This window comes from Entelurus aequoreus, linkage group LG08, assembly GCF_033978785.1.
Source record: "Entelurus aequoreus isolate RoL-2023_Sb linkage group LG08, RoL_Eaeq_v1.1, whole genome shotgun sequence".
NCBI lineage: Eukaryota > Metazoa > Chordata > Actinopteri > Syngnathiformes > Syngnathidae > Entelurus > Entelurus aequoreus.
Genome location: NC_084738.1, coordinates 30439758 through 30459293, shown reverse-complemented (window position 1 = coordinate 30459293; position 19536 = coordinate 30439758). Strand labels below are relative to the sequence as shown.

Genomic DNA, 19536 nt, shown 5'->3' with positions numbered 1-19536 from the left:
AATCCGATGCAAGTTTAAAAAAATATTTTTTTTCACCACCACAGCAGGAAAGAGGGTCAAACAGACACATCAAGTCTGAAGAAAATCCAGGTAAAAAGACAAACTGTCTTCCTTGAGGGAAAGTAAACTATAAAAACATTTTAAAAAGTCCTACCATGAGCATCGCGATAGTATGCATGGGTGACACTCCGGAATCGTTCTTGACCAGCGGTGTCCCAAATCTACAAAAGAAGAACATAAATAAAATACAGGTGGTCCTGGTTTTACAGCATTCCGTCGTTATTAAAGCACTACTATGGATTATTAATACCGTATGAGAAGAAAAGGTAAGTTGTTTCATGTGGGTGGCAGTAGTATATGAACACAGGTAATATATAAGCAGAGCAAAGTAAGTTGTCACAATTGCTAAATTGACAATGTCATTTTGGTTATTTTCTGTTAGATTTATCATCTTAACCTCCATAGAATCTCCAAACACTTGAAAAAGACTATCCTGGGTACAGTGTGGCAAACAAAAGTAAAGTGAAAGTAAAAAGTGAAGTAAAATTAGACATTGAAATGCTCAGTAGAGAAGTGGAGAACATCAACAACATTACATATGCTGCAGAGCTCGCTGTGTACAAACAAAACTTCACATGTGGGCTCATACTTTACAGATACTGTAATATGATTGTTAAAATTTTCAGTCCGTACAGATTGATGTTCTATTGCATTGTGTTGTGCATTACAAACTCAAAATCCATTCTTGTCTCTCATAAAGATTGTGAACGGTAGGAAAAAATCCCTCAAAAAGTGCAGTTCCCCTTTAAAGGATTCAGGGAACTTTGTCATACCAGCAAAGATCAGACACATGAGATGGCACAAAATTTAGTACCCAGGTCTCAGATTTAGCTCAGTGAGTACCACAAGAATGGTACTAAATATAAATCAAGTATATAAGTATAAACATCATAGGTTAATAGGAATAGATTATAAATACAAATATAATAGAAAAATAGAATAGATTTTGATTCTGTAGTGCAAACAAGGATTGTCTACTATTAAATGGACAAAACTACATAATGGTGTCACCATTGAGACTTACTCCTCCCAAGAAGCTCCCTGGCCCATGTGAGACCCTTTTCATTGTGTAGGATAACCACAGGGATAAAAGTTAGGAATTGCTCTCCATTTGTTTTACTGTTTCATTAGATTATTGTATTTAATCTTTTATTACTACTGTATGTCCTTCATGAGTTCTGCGTTTATCGGTTAGGTGTACTGTAAGTTCATATTTACACTAAAACTCAACATCACAGTTACACCCGAGAACCACCTGTATGCAGTGTGACAGATACTTTGTCATTACATACTGTATTTGAACCCGACAAAACACCTTAGCGTCAATAAGTTTATGATCAAACTTGACGATGGATGTTATTTTTTGGCATTCTAAATATTAGATACATGCGATCAAAAGTGCGCTTACAATGGAGCCTATGGGAGCCGTGCAATTCTGTCTATAAAGCCCTTAAAAAAACATCCAAACACCTCCATTAAGGTTGTATATACATGATGTAATTATATATGTAATGTAGTGACGGGCACATTTATAATATTTAAAATGTATGTATTTTGATTATTTTAAAGCATACACAGTGACCAAGCATCTTTTTGTGTCATCCTCGCCAGTTTTGGGTCTTCAATGGCTGTCAAAGTATACCAACTTTTCCGAATACCTACTCAGACGTCTTCTGTCCAGGTGAGATGCATGATTTATTATCTACAATAAACTTCCCGGGAGAAGGGAAGCGAGGAAGCTGCAGACCACTCGATGCAAACATAGGGACACGCAGTAGTGATCATGGCGCCGCTATAAATAGTTTGCCTGCGTTAGCGCTAATAATAACAAAATCACTAATAATCTGTTATTATTCAAATCACAAAATGTAAATGGTGTACTGTTGGCGGTTTTTGAATGGTTATTCATTGGATTTCATAGGCAAAATAGAGGAGCTCCCATTGGCTCCGCTGTAAGCAGAATTTAGTCTTTTATTTACAAGTTAGAATGCATTTTTCCGTCATGTCTATCATTATGATTGTGAATGAAAGGCAAAATTCCCAAAAAAATGCAGTTCCCCTTTAAGAAGGTATCCTAAGAAAAATATACTGTACAGTACATTTGATTAACCATCTAATTACAGAAATAAACATTCCAACAATAAAACTGTGTGCGTTAGGGCAGTAAAGATAAATACATCTAAGTGAGAGTTTAGTGATATTTATCTGTGCAATCACTGTCAAGCTCCTTCAGCATTACTGCTGAGTACTTTTATTCAGTAATCTCCAAGCTGCTATAAAGCCATGGGGCCTGATCTACCATAGGTTTAAGTGTACTAAAACACATGCAAACTTGATAGCACATGCAAAGTTGATCTACCAAGGTCACGAGCAGAGGATTGTGTCTCTTTAGTGAGCAAAATAAGGAGCACACTCCATTTAGCGCAGTGGTCCCCAACCACCGGGCCGCGCAAGAAATAAATTTAAAAAAATAATAATATATATATATATCTATATATATATATTTTTTTATTAAATCAACATATAAAACACAATATATACATAATATATCAATATAGATTAATACAGTCTGCAAGCACACATGATTGTATTTCTTTATGAAAAAAAAAATATATATATCCACCCCGCCCCACCCCCCACACCCCCGGTCCGTGGGACAAATTTTCAAGCGTTGACCGGTTCCCAGCTACAATAAGGTTGGGGACCACTGATTTAGCGTGTCTGTCTTCATGAATATGCCGAATATATACCTACTGATCATCAGAATGCCCACAATACTGGTAGGAGAAGATACAAATATAATTATTCAGCATGTGCAGTGTGATTTATCAAGGCTGAAAATTACGTGCTAGCTCTATTTTGAGTCTATATTTAGTAGGTCTGAAAAGTAAGTGAAAGCTGACACTGTTACGCACACGGCTGTGAGAAAGGAGGAGATCACACAGCAAAAACAGACGATGCGCAGGGAATCCTTTGTCCTACGCGTGTGTGTCAACATATTTTCACAGTCATAAATAAAAAATATTAGACATATCCTCTGTCCAGCAATATCATTTTATGATTTTGTAGCTGTTGGACAAGCTGTATAACATGCATTGATGGATGGATGGAACGATGATGGATGACTTAAGAGGTTGAGTTAAACAATTCAATTCATGCATTTTGGTGTCTGCTGACATTTTTTTTTTTTCTTTTCACTGGCGTTAGGAAATATATTATATTAAATCTCCTATATGAATGACATCTTGCAATTTGCATTTTCTTGCGTTTGGATCATTCCAGACACATGGATACGCTGCGTGATGGTCCACCGCCTCTCTGCACATTGCGCTGTCATTGTGCTAAAAATAGTTTGTTGTCTAGATTGCATTTCTATATTGCAGAAAAGGTGTTACACATTATAGATGTGTGCTGCTTGTTCAACATTGCATGATTACATGAATGTGCAGTAAATTAATATTTTCGTAGGCACATAATGCATGCAAAAGCCAAATTTTAATGAGCCAGTCTGCACCCCTTTTGCACCGTTTATCAATTGTACACACAGTCTCAGATCACATGCAACAGGCCCACCAATAGTACACATTAGAGATGTCCGATAATATCGGACTGCCGATATTATCGGCCGATAAATGCTTCAAAATGTAATATCTGAAATTATCTGTTAGGAACTTGCATTGCTGCCGTTTTTGTGACCCGAAGATGCAAGAACCAGGAGAGCGAAGAGGTAAGAGGAGTTTTAATCTCATGTAACAGAAAATGAAGCAGTCTTGCATAAACGTTCCAAACATAGAGTGTGATCTTCGAGCACTGAAGAGTGCTCGAGTGGAAACATAAATAGACATGCTGATTGGCAGCAGGTGTGGACCGGCTGTCAATCAACGGCAGGTCAGTGAACGAACAGTGCTCAGCGGAACAAACAGGAAGTGGAAACCAAAAAAAGAGCACTGATAGGAAGTACATTCAAAAACAAGGAAACAAACAGAAATGAAGTGAACGATTGTCACAGGATCCCCCCCCCCCCCCTCAAGGAACAGATTCCAGATGTTCCCTGAAACAAGAACGGAAAAAAAGTCCAAAAGTTAAGGGAGGGCGGAGGGAGGACTTAGCGGAGGGTCGTCAGGCCAAGTGTCCCCGCAACCAGCGAGGGAGAGTCAGGTGGCGGCGATGCGTTGAACGCCGCTGGAACTGGCGAGGTGAGCGACCACGGAACGGCCACATTAGTGGCCGACGAGGAGGAGGTCGCGCAGCTGGCGTCGACGATGACAGCGTCGTTGGTGGATCCGCTGCCGACGATGAAGATGGTGGCAGCGTGCAGAGTCCCGCCAGTGACGCGGAAGATGTCCGCGCCGTGCGAAGGCGCGCCAGAGAAGATGAAGGTGGCGGTGCCGTGGGAAGGTCCGCCGGAGAAGAGGAAGGTGGCGGCACCGTCGGAAGAGACATTGGGCGGGGATGACAGCGGCGTGCGCTTGGCTGCACCGATGCCAGTAGTAGCCGCCCCTCCACTAGGCGGATGCCAGACGCCGTCCACCACTGGGCGAAGGAGTTCCGGGTTGTCGGTGTCCCCCTGTTCAAAAACCCGGGACGGGCAGAAGGGGGCCAGGAGGAAGGACAACGACACGTGCCTCGCCGGACTGGCAGGGCGAGCGGGTGCTGGCAGGAAGAGCAGCCATGGTGCAGCTGCTGGAAGCCGCCTTGGAGCAAGAACAGGGGCTGGGGGTTCAGCCGGTGTTGGGCGTCATGGCGCCGCAACCTGCGTAAGACACGGGGCTGCGAGCGGCATGCAACGCGGTGTGGGAACTGGTGGTCGAGGCGCCAGCACAGGAAGTGGCACAGCAGGCGACGGGGAAGATGGCGGTGGTGGCCGCGCCGGTTGGAGATCCGGAACCGGCAGCCGAGCCGGGAGGAGCGAAGGCGGCGGTGGCCTAGCCGGTCGGAGAGCCGGAACCGGCGGTCGAGGCGGAGGGAAAAGGTCCGAGCCGGCTGTGGGCTGGGACCGCACAAACCTGGCTTTTAAGTCCTCGATGAATTGTGCGGTTCAGAACGTTGGCTGTGCATCGCTGACAGGGGTTCTCGCGAGGACACAACAGTCTGGCTCGAAGATCCTGTTAGGAACTCGCATGGCTGCCGTTTTCGTGACCCCAAAATGCAAGAACCAGGAGAGCGAAGAGGAGGTAAGATGAGTTTTAATCTCATGTAACAGAAAATGAAGCAGTCTTGAAAAAACGTTCCAAACAGAGTGTGATCTTCGAGCACTGAGGAGTGCTCGAGTGGAAACATAAATAGACATGCTGATTGGCAGCAGGTGTGGACCGGCTGCCAATCAATGGCAGGTCAGTGAACGAACAGTGCTCAGCGGAACAAACAGGAAGTGGAAACCAAAATAAGAGCACTGATAGGAAGTACATTCAAAAACAAGGAAACAAACAGAAATTCAGTGACCGATCGTCACATTATCAGTATCGGTTTCATTAAGTAAAATGTATGACTTTTTAAAACGCTGCTGTACGGAGTGGTACACGGACGTAGGGAGAAGTACAGAGTGCCAATAAACCTTAAAGGAACTGCCTTTGCATGCCGGCCCAATCACATAATATCTACGGCTTTTGACACACACAAGTGAATGCAAGCATTCTTGGTCAACAGCCATACAGGTCACACTGAGGGTGGCCGTATAAACAACTTTAACACTGTTACAAATATGCGCCACAGAATGACCAACACATTTCGGGAGAACATCCGCACCGTAACACAACATAAACACAACAGAACAAATACCCAGAACCCCTTGCAGCAATAAGTCTTCCGGGACGCTACAATATACACCCCCCCCCCCCCCCCCCAACCCTGCCCACCTCAACCTCCTCATGCTCTCTCAGGGAGAGCATGTCCCAAATTCCAAGCTGCTGTTTCGAGGCATGTTAAAAAAAATAATGCACTTTGTGACTTCAATAAAAAAATGGCAGTGCCATGTTGGCATTTTTTTTCCATAACTTGAGTTTATTTATTTTGGAAAACCTTGTTACATTGTTTAATGCATCCAGCGTGGCATCCAAAAAAAATTAGGCATAATAATGTGTTAATTCCACGACTGTATATATCGGTAGATATCGGAATCGGTAATTAAGAGTTGGACAATATCGGATTACCGGCTATCGGCAAAAAAGCCATTATCGGACATCTCTAGTACACATCATTTTATAGTTTGCACACACTGTTTAGCGCATGGTATTTGAATCTTAGTAGATCAGGCCCATGGGCATGCTGAACAACAATTGTCATAGCATTTTTATAAAATTACACAATCCCTGTTAGGTTAAAAAAAGAAAAAACATTTATAATTGTCTTGGTAATTATTCCTGCACTAACAGATCCTTATGACTATAAGAGAGGTGACGAGAAAAATTATTTGGGAAATAAACGCCAGACTTAAACTAATGCTGCTTCACCTAACATTAGATTAATTCAGCCTGTCTGCCTGCCTCTTTTGCTGACAATGCGGAATATTGGCCATTCCTTTCTCTTCTGCAATCAACCAAGAAGAGAACATGCTAATTAACTGATAACGATTATTAAAACTCTAAGAACATGTCAATTTAGATTTTTCAGCCTTCCACTGCAAGCAGTGAAGATGTATTGTAAGACATGATGCTTGTAGAAAAGAATAAAAACACATCCCTTAAACTGAATGGAGAAAATTGTTTTTCAAATGCAAACTAAATGGAAATATTTGTTGTTCTTACCTGCAATTTGACCTTCAAAGCATCAAGGTGCATCACTTTATTCTGTAACCCACACAGAAAAAAAGGCATTGTTGGAAAATGCACATGCTCAGATGAAAACATACACATAATATGAATATAAAAAGCAGAGAGCTCTGTTCCAACCAGACGGGCAAAATGAGCAGGCTATTTGATGCTTGTATGCAAATGCTCCCAATTACAGTACATTAAACAGGGATTGCATCCAACAACCACACTTTTCTTGTTATTTAAGCACCAATTTCATAATGACTTCAGTGTCAATTTTGAGTCTGGCATCATATTCTTGAAATGGTTGTATGCGGCATCTGCTTCTTTGGGTATTCACAGATGTATTTTCCCTGCTTTGCATTTTAAATATGTTGTTTAAGTAACTTGAATACAACGTTCCAACAGGAAAATGCTTTGACAAGGCGTAATGTTGTGCATGTTAATGCTATATTCTGTATGCCTGTAATTGTTTCTTAAAGCGTAAAACCTAATTTCAAATGTATTTGTTAACAGAGAAATATATCTGGTTTAGAGCAGTAGTTTTCAACTGGTTTGTCAGTGAGACCCACTATCACCCCTTAATGATAAGTACAAACAAATTGGTCATCACTACAAAGAGATGTTTACTCCTGAAATCACATACCTTTTGTATCGTATTCTAAATTACTGAGATGTGCAAGTAAGAATGACTCGAAACTGAATTTGTTCTCATCGTTCCATAAAAAAGAGCTGTTCAAAAAGCTTGACTCGTTCGTGAATGTTGCAGCTATACCAGGCAAAGACCAATGACCAGCTGAAAACAAGACTGCGACTCGCCTGTTGAGAGTATCAAAAAGGGCATTTTGGGGGTGGGCAGTAAGGGGGCACGTTTTTCGAACATAACCCCTGCTAAGAGCTAGGATCTATTGTCCTCTGTCAGCCCCTGTCTCGTCTCTGATCTTGGAAGCCAAGCTGGGTTGGGCCATGTTCGTAATTGGATTGAATATTGCGCGGGGGGTACAAGGTGCTGGTGCCCCAAGTTGCATCAACTTGGTAGTGTGGTTTGCCCAGAGGTTCTAGAAACTTGGCTTAGACCTCTGTAGAATCGGCACGTTTCTCCTGTGCTTTTGTGGTATTGTGTCTTGTGATTGACTGCAACCAATCAAGAGTGCAGTTCATCTCTCACCCAAAGTCAGCTGGGATAGGCTCCAGCTACCTGAAATTGTGTGATGTATTAAGATGTAAGTGTGTTCATGTTCGAAATAAACTAAAGAAAGAAAGAAAAGAAAATACCATTTACAGTTTAATGCATCTGAAGTTGTTCTCTCATTATTATTTATGAAAAAACAAAAATTTCTGGTGGATTTCTGCAAGACAACTGTAGTTTTCTAAACATGTTTTTACAAAACCCAAAACCAATGAAGTTGGCACGTTGTGTACATCGTAAATAAAAACTGAATACAACAATTTGCAAATCCTTTTCAATTATATTCAATTGAATATACTTCAAAGACAAGATATGTCAATGTTCTAACTGAGAAACTGTATTATTATTTTTTTTGCAAATGTGGGTATGTGGGCTTGTATTAAGCCTCAGGGAGTTTAACGCCCCTGCCTTACATAGTTCCGGGTCACCCTTGGGCAAGGTGTAGCACCCGAATTCCCCCCCCCATCAGGGTTACGATACCCCCATGAACTACACTAAAAGAGGATGCGTTACCCGGCCCGGAGGAAGCCCGGGGCCCTCCTCCGGAGCTAGGCCCGGAGGTAGGGCTCGTCAGCGAGCGCCTGGTGGCCGGGCTAGCCACGGAGCCCGGCGGGGCACAGCCCGAAGAAGCTACGTGGACACACCATCTTCTCCGCCACGTGGGCCCACCACCCGCGGTCGGAACCAGTGGGGTCGGGTGCGCTGCCAAGTGGATGGCAGTGAAAGTGGAGGCTCCGGACGGACCAATTCGGGGCAGCAGAGGCTGACTTTCGGGACGTGGAACGTCTCTACGCTGGTGGGGAAGGAGCCTGAGCTGGTGCGAGAGGTGGAGCGCTACCGGTTGGATCTGGTGGGGCTCACCTCTACGCATAGCAAGGGCTCTGAAACCACACTCCTGGACAAGGGATGGACCTTGTTCACTTCTGGAGTTGCTCAGGGTGTGAGGGCACAGGCGGGTGTGGGGATACTCACGAGTCCCCGGCTGAGTGCCTGTACGTTGGAGTTCACCCCGGTGGACAAGAGGGTCGCCTCCCTTCGCCTTAGGGTTGGAGGGGGAAACTCTGACTGTTGTTTGTGCATACGCACCAAACAAGAGTTCAGAGTATTCGGCCTTCTTGGATACCTTGCATGGGGTCCTGTATGGGGCGCCGGCAGGGGATTCCATAGTCTTGCTGGGGGACTTCAACGCGCACGTGGGCAATGACAGAGATACTTGGACTGGCGTGATTGGGAGGAACGGTCTCCCTGATCTGAACCTGAGTGGTGGATTGTTATTGGACTTCTGTGCTAGTCACGGACTTGCGATAACAAACACCATGTTCAAGCATAAGGATGCTCATAGGTGTACCTGGTACCAGAGCACCCTAAGCCAAAGATCAATGATCGATTTTGTAATCGTATCAGCTGATCTGAGGCCGTATGTTTTGGACACTCGGGTGAAGAGAGGGGCTGAACTGTCAACTGATCACCATCTGGTGGTGAGTTGGGTTAGATGGCGGGGGAAACCTCTGGACAGACCTGGCAAACCCAAGCGTGTAGTGCGGGTGAACTGGGAACGTTTGGAGGAGTCCTCTGTCCGGAAGGACTTCAACTCCCACCTCCGGCGGGACTTCTCTGCCATCCCTGTGGAGGTTGGGGACATTGAACAGGAATGGGCAATGTTCAAAGCCTCTATTGCTAAAGCTGCAGCTGCGAGCTGTGGCCAGAAGGTCTTAGGTGCCTCAAGGGGCGGTAACCCTCGAACACCCTGGTGGACAGTGGTGGTCAGGGAAGCCGTCCGACTGAAGAAGGAGTCCTACCGGGGTATGTTATCCCGGGGGAATCCGGAGGCAGTTGCAAGGTACCGACGGGCCCGAAGGGCGGCGGCCGTGGCTGTGGACGAGGCTAAGCAGAGGGTGTGGGAGCAGTTCGGGGAATCCATGGAGAAGGACTATCGGGCGGCACCAAAGCTGTTCTGGAAGACCATACGGCACCTCAGGAGGGGGAAGCAGGGAACCATCCAAGCTGTGTACGGCAAGGATGGGACTTTGCTGACTTCAAGTGAGGAAGTCGTAGGGCGTTGGAAAGAGCACTTTGAGGAACTCCTGAACCCAAATACATCTGACACACCCTCCCTGATAGGAGCAGGGCCTGAGGATGATGGGGGATCGACGTCGATCTCTCGGAGTGAAGTCACTGAGGTAGTTAGACAACTCCACAGTGGCAAAGCTCCGGGGGTTGACGAGATCCGTCCAGAAATGCTGAAGGCTCTGGGTGTTGATGGGCTGTCTTGGTTCATACGCCTTTTCAACATTGCGTGGAAGTCTGGGACAGTGCCAAGGGAGTGGCAGACTGGGGTGGTGGTTCCCCTTTTCAAAAAGGGGGACCAGAGGGTGTGTGCTAACTACAGGGGTATCACACTACTCAGCCTCCCTGGGAAAGTTTACGCCAAGGTACTGGAAAGGAGGGTCCGGCCGATAGTCGAACCTCAGATTCAAGAGGAGCAATGTGGATTCCGTCCTGGTCGTGGAACAACTGACCAACTCTTTACGCTTGCGGGAATCCTGGAGAAGGCCTGGGAGTATGCCTATCCAGTCTACATGTGTTTTGTGGATTTGGAAAAGGCGTATGACCGCGTCCCCCGGGAGATCTTGTGGGAGGTGCTGAGGGAGTGCAGAGTGAGGGAAACCCTGCTGAGGGCCATCCAATCTCTGTACAACCAAAGCGAGAGTTGTGTCCGGGTGCTTGGATGCAAGTCGGATCCGTTTCCAGTGGGGGTTGGTCTCCGCCAGGGCTGCGCTCTGTCACCTATCCTGTTTGTGATTTTCATGGACAGGATTTCTAGGCGGAGTCGTGGCCATGGCGGAGAGGGTATACGTCTCGGGGGGCTAAAGGTTGCGTTTGCAAATGATGTGGTCCTGATGGCACCTTCGGTTCGTGACCTTCAGCTCTCACTGGATCGGTTCGCAGCCGAGTGTTCAGCGGCTGGAATGAGGGTCAGCATCTCCAAATCTGAGGCCATGGTTCTCAGCAGGAAACCGATGGTTTGTACAGTCCGGGTAGGGGACAAGACTCTGTCCCAGGTGGAAGAGTTTAAGTATCTCGGGTCTTGTTCACGAGTGAGGGAAAGATGGAAAAGGAAATCAGCCGGAGAATCGGAGCAGCTGGGGCAGTATTGCAGTCTCTCTGCCGCACTGTTGTGACGAAATGAGAGCTGAGCCAGAAGGCAAAGCTCTCGGTCTACCGAGCTATCTACATTCCTACTCTCACCTATGGTCATGAAGTGTGGGTAATGACCGAAAGAATAAGATCGCGGATACAAGCGGCCGAAATGAGTTTCCTCAGAAGGGTGGCTGGCATCTCCCTTAGAGATAGGGTGAGAAGTTCAGTCACCCGAGAGAGACTCGGAGTAGAGCCGCTGCTCCTTCGCTTGGAAGGGACGGCGTGGCGAAGTTGGTAGAGTGGCTGTGCCAGCAATCGGAGTGTTGCTGGTTACTGGGGTTCAATTCCCACCTTCTACCTTCCTAGTCACGTCCGTTGTGTCCTTGGGCAAGACACTTCACCCTTTGCCTCTGATGGCTGCTGGTTAGCGCCTTGCATGGCAGCTCCCGCCATCAGTGTGTGAATGTGTGTGTGAATGGGTAAATGTGGAAATACTGTCAAAGCGCTTTGAGTACCTTGAAGGTAGAAAAGCGCTATACAAGTACAACCCATTTATCATTTATAAAGGAGCCAGCTTAGGTGGTTCGGGCATCTCGTGCGGATGCCTCACGAGCGTCTCCCTAGGGAGGTCCTTGTTGCACGTCCCACTGGGAGGAGGCCCCGCGGCAGGCCAAGGACCAGATGGGGGGATTACATCTCCTCTCTGGCCTGGGAACGCATCGGGATTCCCCAGGAGGAAGTCGCAAATGTTGCTCTGCTGGAGCTGTTGTCCCCGCGACCCGATTCCGGATAAGCGGTTGAAGATGAAGATGAAGATAATTAACTTAGAATTTAATGGCAGCAACACATTGCAAAAAGGTTGGCAAAGGGGCAATTTTACCACTGTGTTACATGGTTTTTCCTTTTAACAACCAACACTCAAAGCACTTTGAGTACCCTGAAGGTAGAAAAGCGCTATACAAGTATAACCCATTTACCATTTACGTTTGGGAACTGAGGAGACACATTTTTGAAGCTTTTCAGGTGGAATTTTTTTCCCATTCTTGCTTGATGTACAGCTAAAATTGTTCAACATCCCGGGGTCTTTGTTGTCGTATTTTAGGCTTCACAATGCGCCACACATTTTTAATGGGGGACAGGTTTGGACTACAGGCAGGCCAGTCTAGTACCCGCAATCTTTTACTATGAAGCCACGCTGTTGTAACACGTGGCTTGGCATTGTCTTGCTGAAATAAGCAGGGGCGTCTATAATAACGTTTCTTGGATGGCAACATATGTTGCTCCAAAACCTGTATGTACCTTTCAGCATTAATGGTGCCTTCTGTCACACCCTGCCCCTGCAAATCAGACTTTCAAAACAAGGCTGGCAAGGCACGCAGTTGTAAACAGTTTACAAACATTTATTTAAATCCCAAAGTGTCAAAAGGTGAACAACAACAAGAGGAAACAAAGCACCCAAAATCTGCAATAGTAATACATAGAGGTAATATTAGTATATTATATACATATATATATATACACTACCGTTCAAAAGTTTGGGGTCACCCAAACAATTTTGTGGAATAGCCTTCATTTCTAAGAACAAGAATAGACTGTCGAGTTTCAGATGAAAGTTCTCTTTTTCTGGCCTTTTTGAGTGTTTAATTGACCCCACAAATGTGATGCTCCAGAAACTCAATCTGCTCAAAGGAAGGTCAGTTTTGTAGCTTCTGTAACGAGCTAAACAGTTTTCAGATGTGTGAACATGATTGCACAAGGGTTTTCTAATCATCAATTAGCCTTCTGAGCCAATGAGCAAACACATTGTACCATTAGAACACTGGAGTGATAGAAATGGGCCTCTATACACCTATGTAGATATTGCACCAAAATCCAGACATTTGCAGCTAGAATAGTCATTTACCACATTAGCAATGTATAGAGTGTATTTCTTTAAAGTTAAGACTAGTTTAAAGTTATCTTCATTGAAAAATAAGGACATTTTAATGTGACCCCAAACTTTTGAACGGTAGTGTACATATACATATATACATATATATACATATACATATACATATATATATATATATACACTACCTTTCAAAAGTTTGGGGTCACCCAAACAATTTTGTGGAATAGCCTTCATTTCTAAGAACAAGAATAGACTGTCGAGTTTCAGATGAAAGTTCTCTTTTTCTGGCCATTTTGAGCGTTTAATTGACCCCACAAATGTGATGCTCCAGAAACTCAATCTGCTCAAAGGAAGGTCAGTTTTGTAGCTTCTGTAACGAGCTAAACAGTTTTCAGATGTGTGAACATGATTGCACAAGGGTTTTCTAATCATCAATTAGCCTTCTGAGCCAATGAACAAACACATTGTACCATTAGAACACTGGAGTGATAGTTGCTGGAAATGGGCCTCTATACACCTATGTAGATATTGCACCAAAAACCAGACATTTGCAGCTAGAATAGTCATTTACCACATTAGCAATGTATAGAGTGTATTTCTTTAAAGTTAAGACTAGTTTAAAGTTATCTTCATTGAAAAGTACAGTGCTTTTCCTTCAAAAATAAGGACATTTCAATGTGACCCCAAACTTTTGAACGGTAGTGTATATATATATATATATATATATATATATATATATATATATATATATATATATATATATATATATATATATATATATATATATATATGTATATATATATATATATATATATATAATACATTTATATTCTAAATAAATTTCAAAGTCGCATGCGTTAAATCAACTATAGGCCTAAATAATTGATCAAAATAAGCATATTCAAACTTGATCAAATAATCAAAAGGTAAATCAGCCATTATAACAAAATACATGTATTCCCAATCAAAGGTTATTAATCAAATATGTCAAAGTGAAGAATTAAATAATCAAAACAGATTTAGCAAATCATTTAGCAATCAACAAAACTAATTTAACCGGTTACAACACAACATAATCTCATCTTCAAAATAATCACCTCAGTAGATGTTTGATGCATGGAGACCTGAGCTCTTGCTCAGGATAGAGAACCTCATCCGGCAGTGACAGACAGCAGACTGTCAGAAGAATTGCATTTTTCAATTTAAATAGCCCGCAGCCCCTCCCACTAGCTGGGACCAATTTGACGGGGGATTAAGAATGCTGTTCTTTTGTAAAATACACCATAAATAACCATCACACGTCTAAAAGTATTCACATAGTACTTTTGAATTTGTAGATCAGTCATTTTTGTATACAGTGTATTCAGGCTTGAATAACATAACTTTTAAATGTCCAGTGTCCTTCCGTAACACCCAGCTTTTGAGAACCATGGTTCGGCCCAAATTGGGCCTAATCAGTGAGGGTAGGTGTGTTCACCTATATAACAACCTCAGCCACACCCTGACTCTTTTAGCCACCGGTTCAGAGCAATGGTGAGTGAGAGGTTATAATTTGTTTGAATGCATGCTTTTTACTGACTACAAAGATTGAATGTTTGTTGTTTGTCCATGGTGTGCTTCCTAATTAATGTGCACCGTTTCAGAGGAAGTTGAAGGGCAAACAGTGACAGTGGGGGGATCAAACTGTCACACCTTCACAGATGTGTGAGTTACCCATGCCTTGGGCACTAATACACCCCCATACCATCCTTGTTTGTGAATGACTGCATTTCATGGAAGCTGATTTTATACCCAATCATGGCACCTACCTGTTCCCAATTAGCCTGTTCACCTGTGGGATGTTCCAAATAAGTGTTTGATGAGCATTCCTCAACTTTCTCAGTCTTTTTTGCCACTTGTGCCAGCTTTTTTGAAACATGTTGCAGGCATCAAATTCCAAATGAGCTAATATTTGAAAAAAATAAAGTTTTCCAGTTCGAGTATCTTGTCTTTGTAGTCTATTCAATTGAATACAGGTTGAAAAGGATTTGCAAATCATTGTATTCTGTTTTTATTTACTATTTACACAACTTGCCAACTTCACTGGTTGTGGGTTTTGTAGAATGTTTAACAAGTACACTCAGCAATATCAGTTGACTTTCATAACAGACTAACTACATTGTGAAGTGACAGCCGACAAGTGCATGCTCACAAACAGTTACAGTGCATCTCATAAAAATTCTGAAAGCATACAATTAGACTGCCAAATACCTGGCGATCAATGGGGGTTCTCTCAATGTTAGCAGGTATTGTCTCCAGCTCCCCACAATTCTAAACATACTGTGTGGAGTCAAAATTAGATGGACTAGAAGAGGACTGCAGGTACTCTACCTAATGGGTAGATTAAATTAAATCATAAACATAAAAATATGCCAGGTGTTGATGGTGAACTATACAGCTAGGTGGAATAGATAATATATTAATTGAGTATACCTACTTGTTTAAACCTGAGCAAGTGCTGATGGTAAAAAGTCATATTTTACAGAAATAAGGAAATTGGGGACTATAATGCAGCTAGTACAAAATAGCATAATAGAGCAATGCCAACATGGCAGGCAAAGCCATCTGAAGACCATCACTCACTTTGTATTACCGCTGACCAAAAATTGCTTGTTAGTCCATCGGATATTTTTGCATTCTTTCAGAAAGAATAATTTTTTTAGGATAAAAATACAAACCCCATATTTTGTTTTTTAATTGAGTTTGAGTTGAGTGACTTTGTTGCACAATCAAGCGAAATAATACTTTTTCTTTTTCAGGCACAATACCTTTTAACGCTCTCTAACGCTTGTCTTCTGGAATTCCTTCAATATAAAGCCACATTTACAAAGCAAAGGGGAGGCATCGTAATGGTGAATTTAAAAAGTGCAAATGATTTAACTGTTTTGGGCAGCACGGTGGAACAAGGGAGTGCCAAACTACCTGCGTTGCAATGGGAAGTCGGAATTTCAGAGTTCCAAGCCGGAATTTTAGACTGGAATTTTAAATACAAATGTTTCTTAACTGAGGGCAGCACGGTGGAACAGGGGTTAATGTATGTGCCTCACAATACGAAGGTCCTGAGTAGTCCTGAGTTCAATCCCGGGCTCGGGATCTTTCTGTGTGGAGTTTGCATGTTCTCCCTGTGACTGCGTGGGTTCCCTCCAAGTACTCTGGCTTCCTCCCACCGCCAAAAACATGCACCTGGGGATAGGTTGATTGGCAACACTAAATTGGCCCTAGTGTGTGAATGTGAATGTTGTCTGTCTATCTGTGTTGGCCCTACGATGAGGTGGCGATATGTCCAGGGTGTACCCCGCCTTCCGCCCGAATGCAGCTGAGATAGGCTCCAGCACCCCCCGCGACCCCAAAAGGGACAAGCGGTAGAAAATTGATGGATGGAACTGCTTTGGCCAACCTCCTATTGTATAAAAATACCATTGATCTTGTCTAATGCGCTGTAGTCACTCCAGTGCGAATATGCATTAGGACTTTCAAATTGGTCACAGTGGAAAGCAACGCCTTTAAAGCCAATAATTCAGCTTGCTTCATTTTAGTCATCTCCGCTAAACTCTTGTTGGAGTGACTAATAGACATCACCTACGTCTGATGATCCAAGAGTTGTTTCTGATTGAACACAACCTTGGCAATATAGACAATCATTCTCGCTTGAACAGATTTAGGCATTCTGAGTTGTGCTGGAGGTCTCTAGAGGCAACAACATAAGATGAAGTCCCGCGAGAGCTCTCCGACTGCATTGTCAGGCTTCTGTTGTGCTTGTTGCTGGAGGTGCTGTTAAATACATTTTTAGAATTCCTCCAAGTTTACAAAAGTGTCATACTATAGAAAAAAGCTAAATTGCATAGTTTTAGGAATGATAGTCAATGTCAGAATGCATCACAGCTTGGGATGTATACCTACCGAGTATCGATATTTTCAGGTACAGGTTCCTAATTGTGTCAGTCCAAGAGGACCGTTAAAAATCTGGACTAATGATACGGTTAATTTTACTTTTTTATCCAGTTGAACGTCGTAATTATGAGATGCGCACGCTGTCACAAAGCATAAAAAAAGACATGATGGAACAGCCAATCTGAGTCGATCTTTTCCCACCCCACTTTCGGTTACACAGTACATGAAAGTAAACAAAATCATAGGTTTATGCCTCATTAGAATCGCGGATGTAATCAATGATAACTAAAAACAGTATCTAAATGCGGGAATTGGCTTAATGTGAATGAGATGCTGTCATTGAGAGGAAAAGGCGAAATCATGTTTCATGTACTTGACAAACACTCACCTCGATAGACCTGGGCTAACCAGGGGCCAACTCTCTATACACGGCAGCACTGCAACCTACTGGGGCCATATCTGTGGCTGACACATGACCACATTAAACTACCAAACTAACTCCAAAATCCAGAGCCGAACAGTTCCCAAATAACTTCTACGTGTCAGGTGATATGTTTATTTTGCAAATATGATGACTCCTTGTCGCCATAAAGCTGTGTGAAAAACACTTGCTTCTACTGCAGCCAGTTGTGGATGCGACCACTGATCAAATATCTTCATTGGTAACTTTGTGATAACCTGACAGCTTCTAATACTATTGTTGGGCTACCAATGTTGAAATAATAACTGATGCATCTTTTTGTGTGCTTTCTTTTATTTGGAAACATGTCAACTCAACTTTATTGGTACATTGTTATAGTGCTTTTTCTTATCTGTCCTTTTTTTATTAACTTAGAATGCAGCTGAAATAGGCTCCAGCACCCCCCGCGACCCGAAAGGGACTAGCGGTAGAAAATGGATGGAGGGATAGATGTTAATAAAAACGTTCAACTAATTCTAATGTATTTGGTTTTAATACAGATGCTATAAAATCAGCACGTTAAAAACAATGTAAAAACTTTTTTTTTGCCATATTGCCCTGCCCTACGATCTGATAATCGGCTTGGAATCATCACTAATAAGGAAGCAACACCACACAAAAGCTTGTACCACAACAATATGTCCTCCTCAAAAGACCCTCAAAGTCCAGTGTCTAGCGATCCAGTAATCCACAGGCCAAAATTAATCGACTCAAAAAAGTGAAACATTTAAGTAATACGATAAGCCATAAAGTTGCTCAGAAGCAAGATAGCGTCCGGTAACAGGTCTCTATTACTCGTCTGTTGTCACTCCTTCGCACCGCGTTTGTATAGCATCAAAACACTAACTGCAAACCCACCTAATATGCAAATTGATGGTATTGTTTTAGAGTGTATGAAATATTTGATCTGAAATAAGTTGACATTATATAACGTACTATGTAAAAGGTGTGTGCTCTTCCTATATAGATATAATTTACAACTGAGTTTAATTGTAATGACTAGAAACACACTGAAGGATCTGTGTGGTCTTTACAAGATGATGACATAGCTGCATTGTACCTTGCACTGCAAACATATTTGACTTGTGTAAGACTTAAAAAGCAAATATGTTAAATGATGTTAACCTCTTGTGCCAATAAAAATTTTAATAATTAATTTTTTAACATCTTTATTTACACCATTTGCATATTGTACCGATGAATACCGATATTGATAAGTGTATCGTATCAATACAATTATAATGTTATACATCCTGACTCACAGCTAAAACTAAACTAAAGAGAGTTTATAAACATTGATATACAAATCATGTATACTCATTGCTTTTCTGACACTTTTAATGTAATGTATGGTACATTTTAAAATGGCACATAAGAAGAAAACTAAGTTATAAACAAAGCCAAAAGTTATGCATTTTTACAGTGTGACTTTGCACGTATGTTCCATTCTGCCTCGAGTTGTATACTATCTGCTGCAGGCTGTGATGCCTTGGCCACATTTTTTCACTTTTAAATACTTATGTCATTTAAAATATTCTTACCCAACTAAATTATCACATGTGTTTGTAGGGGACAAACAGTAAGAAAATGGATGGATGGATGGGTTTGTAGGAATAAATTAGTGATGTTTGATTCTGTTTGAGACACACAATCGAGTGGAGCCCTCATTTGGCAAAGACAAATTCCATTGCTTCCATTGCGATTACAGAAATCATACAGTATGTTGAAAAAAAAAAAAGGTAAAGTAATTTCCTCTCACCCACTTAACCCTACTGTCAAGCTAGGAGAACTTGGCAAACTGTCCACAAATCGATCGTATACCACACACACACACCTTTTTTATTCTGGCCTGCTGCTAAAACCATCCAAGTTAGGGGTGGGCGTATTGATCTAAATATTGATACTATAATGTTTTAGGATTGATACTAGTGTGATGAGATCGATACTTTGGTTGCAGTTTCTCGTCTTTCCATCCAGCAAATAACTTTTTTTCTTCAATATGAATGCGAAAGTAGCATCTCTCCTCGTCTGTCAGTGCAAACAACACCTCTCTTTCTCTCTACTCTCTCTACTGACTTTATTTTTCACAAACATCTGCCGGAAATAGAAGTTATTT

The 19536-nt window shown here is 42.6% G+C and overlaps 1 protein-coding gene across 1 annotated transcript in view; it reads right to left on the bottom strand.

Moving 5' to 3' along the window:
* The window catches only part of LOC133655061 (ras-related protein Rab-26), a 142836-nt gene that overhangs the window by 75510 nt on the left and 47790 nt on the right, over nt 1-19536 (bottom strand). The window contains exons 3-4 of the mRNA XM_062054967.1: nt 6804-6845; nt 155-221 (exon numbers count right to left, since the gene is read on the bottom strand). Of these exons, the coding sequence (XP_061910951.1) occupies nt 155-221; nt 6804-6845 (109 nt within the window). The remainder of the gene's footprint in view (nt 1-154; nt 222-6803; nt 6846-19536) is intronic.